Source organism: Orbicella franksi, chromosome 14 (assembly GCF_964199315.1).
Source record: "Orbicella franksi chromosome 14, jaOrbFran1.1, whole genome shotgun sequence".
Classification (NCBI taxonomy): Eukaryota; Metazoa; Cnidaria; class Anthozoa; order Scleractinia; family Merulinidae; genus Orbicella; species Orbicella franksi.
The window spans coordinates 1,996,785-2,000,909 of record NC_138158.1 but is presented as its reverse complement, the minus strand read 5'-3'; the positions used below and the strand labels follow the sequence as shown (position 1 = coordinate 2,000,909).

General features: G+C 38.4%; 1 protein-coding gene across 1 annotated transcript; it reads left to right on the top strand.

The window, feature by feature from the left end:
* The first annotated feature begins 348 nt into the window (after nucleotides 1–348).
* On the top strand, nucleotides 349–3,806 carry LOC145468021 (RING finger protein 11-like). The gene is made up of 3 exons (XM_081451687.1): nucleotides 349–538; nucleotides 621–763; nucleotides 3,383–3,806. Exons 1-3 carry the CDS (start codon nucleotides 434–436, stop codon nucleotides 3,561–3,563), a joined length of 429 nt encoding a protein of 142 aa, XP_081307813.1. The 5' UTR covers nucleotides 349–433; the 3' UTR covers nucleotides 3,564–3,806.
* Nucleotides 3,807–4,125: the final 319 nt, after the last annotated feature.

The following is a 4,125-nucleotide window of genomic DNA, read 5'->3' as shown; positions in this document are numbered from 1 at the left end:
ATACTCCGAATAACTCCGAAAATAGTCCTGGGTACAAAACCGAGCTCTCCCGAGGTTCCGCGTTCCGAGTCCCTTCCGACCCAGACAAGTCTATCGAGGACCTCCTGTCAGGTAGTGGAACATTTTTCTATTACCCACTTATTTTATGTTTCCTCAGAAGCCCCTCAGAGTACGTTCACATCATTAAAAAGTATTTACATTTATATCAAAACGTGAGTTCTTCATCAGAGGAATATGCCGACATCGCTCGAAGACTTCCGATTATGAAACCCGAATAACGTAAAAATGACGTCACGTTACGACAGCATGACATTTGTTGTTTTGAGAATAATTTTCTTCAGACAAAGTACTGGCCGGCAGTTTGACTATAAGTAACTGTTCGCATTTAGTCCGTCAGCTGCCAAGAATTTGTAGAGCTTCAGTCATTCCCATAATGGGAAACTGCCTGAAAGGCTCTGGACAGGACGATATTTCACTTTTACACGACGAAGAAAGTACAGATTCACCGAGAACTGGCGAACCACCGCCGCCATATCAGGTTCACAAACCTTCATACAGATTGTCTCCTTTGATTATTTTCGTGACTATGTCAAGTCACTTATTCCGTTTTTTTATTGCAGGAGGAAGCGCCAATCTTTATACAAAGTCAACATGCTCCTCATCTCCTATCAGAGGAACAACAGATACGTTTAGCACAACGTTTAGGGTTGATACAGCACCTTCCTGTGGGAAAATACGATGGATCGAAAGGGAAAAAGAGAGAGTATGTGAAAGCGCTTTCGTTTTAAAATAATTTACGTTAAAATCAATATTGGTTAGAGGTATTGTGGATACCATTTAAGGAAAGGTGTAGAGTTTAAGGAAAAAATGTTGCACAAAGTAAGCAATTAGATATGAAATCCGATGAATATTTTATTCAAAATGTTGGGGCAAGTTACCAAGCGTAACATAGCATGTTGTGAATATTATTCTTGAATTTTGGATACATTGGAATGTTTTCCTCAAAAATTGATGGCGGAAACTAGAGATCGGAGTTTTCCCATGCCAGCACTTTTACTTTGTGTAGCAACATCATGTGAAAGAGGAAGCAGTCACCCGTTTTAAGCTAACACCAATTGGTTCTTAGACAATCGGGCTGAGGCAGATGTGCTATGCATATTCTATTGTCAGCATGCATGAAAAGAAAGGTTCGCGTTTATTTTCGTTGAAAATTGCGTGCATTACTCCCAGGTAGAAAATAACGTCGGACACAATACACGCGATTGTATAATTGAACTATGTGCTATTGTTTTGCCATATAACTAAGACTTCCGGTAGAAGTATTTCCATCATGAAGAATGGTAACAATCAGTTTACTTGAATAGGCCAAACGCGTGTCTGCAAATATCTCTATTCTCATAGATGCCGGCGTTTGGACAAAGTGTGGACGGAAATAATTCAATTTAACCACTTTACGTCTTAAATTCGCGATGTTGATCTGAACGAAAAATGCGACAAAACAAGGCAGAAGTGTTTTGAACCTCAAGTGCTTAGCGAGTGACGCATCCGTTGTTCTTGTTTATATTTTATATTGACATCTCCTGGGCTCATTAAATTAAATTTTAGTTAAAACAAAACTGAACTTCATTGCTGAATCAGCCGAATTCATTACTGATCTCGAAGATCTCTAGAATTCCATGCTTCTTATGTAAAGTGACTGAGCAAATCAGTGCTCACGTAACAGGCCAAAGGTGATTTCAAGAATATTGTGCTTATATAGTGGTGCACCCTGATGACACTGAAAGTAGAATGTATTATGGTGATCAGTGTGTACATTTGACACATACCTTGAAAGAATAATTCGAAATCATATTCAGAAATTGATAGTAAATGCTGGCTTTCACTAATGTGTAGTTCCAGAAAATGTCCATACATACACCATGGAAGGGATTTTTTTTTCCAAGAAACCCCCTGTCTACCCCCTCTGGAAATTTCATTTAAGCTTGATGCATTTCTTTAAATGTTTTGGTCGTAGAGACCCCCCCTCCCCACCCCCTGGAAATTCCACTTTCTTCTGTGGGAGGAGTATAGATATTTCCTGGAACTGCACAATGCATAAGGTAAAGTAGGTGAAAGTCTGCATATGAGCCCGGGGACCCACCAGGCCAGAGCTTATCCTGGTTTCTGTGGCATGAAGCAACTAGGACTATTTCTAATCCGCCCTGAATGGGATGCTATTCCATTGGAGGATTACCCCCAGCATTAAATTCAGTGGTACCCATTTGTACACCTGGGTGGAGAGAGGCACTGTAAGAGTAAAGTGTCATGCCCAATGCCTAAAGAGAATACGTGCAAATAATAAAAAAAAAAACACAGAATTAGCAGCATTCGCCTGGAAAATCTCCTCAGGTGGTACTAAATTGTTTATACACCTTGGTAAAAACTAGCCTTAAATTAAGGGTGTTCACTCCATAACTGAAGTTCTGAAGGGAATGCAAAGTGTTCACCATCTTACCTCTACTTCTTGCCTCAACTGTTTATTCTTCACAGTTTTGATAGTTTTCAAGGATTGTCCTTCCAGCAAGCATACAAGGTTTACTGTATAGCTAAGCTGGAATGCACACCAGTTACAATGACATATGGAGCACAGGGCCTGGTTGTTCAAAAGCCGATTAATGCTAATCCAGGATTAAAAGTTAATCAAAGTTCTAACTTCTCTTGAATAAAAGTGTTTTCACGGTCCATGTTTCCTTGAGTTTGACATTGGTCAAAGCCAAAATTGAAGGACAAAAATTTTAAAGAGGAAACTTCACTGAAAAGTTACAAAATTGAAATAAAGATTTATGCTTATCCTGGATTAGCTTAATCGTGCTTTGAACAACCCGGCCCTGGGGCCCGTTTCTTGATGGTCCCGAAAAGTTTTTGCACCCGGAAAGCCATAGCAAAAGTTCTAACCTTATGATGATAGAGCTGTTTTATTAAATATACTCTTAATGTGAACAGAAGTTCCCTTCATACAAGAAGTTTCAGGCATATACACTTCTCCATTGTTAGATACAGATGAACTAAAAATGGCTTTACGGGCCTGAAAAGTTTCTGGGGTTTTTGAGAAATGGGCCTCTGGCATTTAAAGAGAAAGGAGACCCCAGAGAAAAATTCTTTTAGCAAGGATGAGATACAACAACAAGCTCAATCTACGAATGATACCAAGTCTGTGGCAAACACGCTCATCACAGTTCCACTCGTGCTTCCTAGTATTTATCTGCTGTTCTGTTGGTGTCCACTGATAAAAATTTGCATGTTCATAACCTTGATTTCAGGACTTGTTAAACTTAAATGCTTATTGTATAACACTAATACTGCAATGAGTGTGATTTATTTTATTTTTGATTCTTCTCAACAGATGTGTTATTTGCATGTCTGACTTTGCCATGGGAGACCCAATTCGATTTCTTCCGTGTATGCATATATACCACAAAGACTGCATTGAGGACTGGCTGGTGAGATCATTCACGTGTCCTTCTTGTATGGAGCCTGTAGAAGCAGCGTTACTATCCACATACTATGAAGCATCAACTGAATAACAACAACATAAATATGGAATACAAAACAATAGCAGATAGAAGACATTTTTTCCCATTGACAGGCTAACTGAAGTGTTACTGTTCAGCTTTTAATAAGCTTAGACAAGTGGTTCCCATCAGGAGGATGCAAAAATACAAATTGACTAGTGTGTTTAATTGATATCTTGGAGAGTACATTGGAACATCACATTCTGATCACAAGCTGGTGATTGATTAGGTCATAGTTTTCATGATTGTCTCATGCTCTTAACATTTACCTCCTTCACAATTCTTTATTATTGAGTCTCTTATACATGTTCAGTTGAAACATCTTTCTCATGCTTATGTTCTAAAATACTAGAAAAAAAAAGTTGATTTTAGTCCAATAAGTCCAATTCAAAATGTCTACAGAATGACTTGCTGCACTACTATGGCAAGAACAGAGGTTTTAATGGACATATCCAGTCCTTGTGACCATATACATTGTATTAAAGAATATTGGGCCTTTGTTTATTGCAGTGATAGGAAAATTTCAAATTGATGCAAACAATCATTTTCAAACTTATTAGTTTTAAAGAATTTA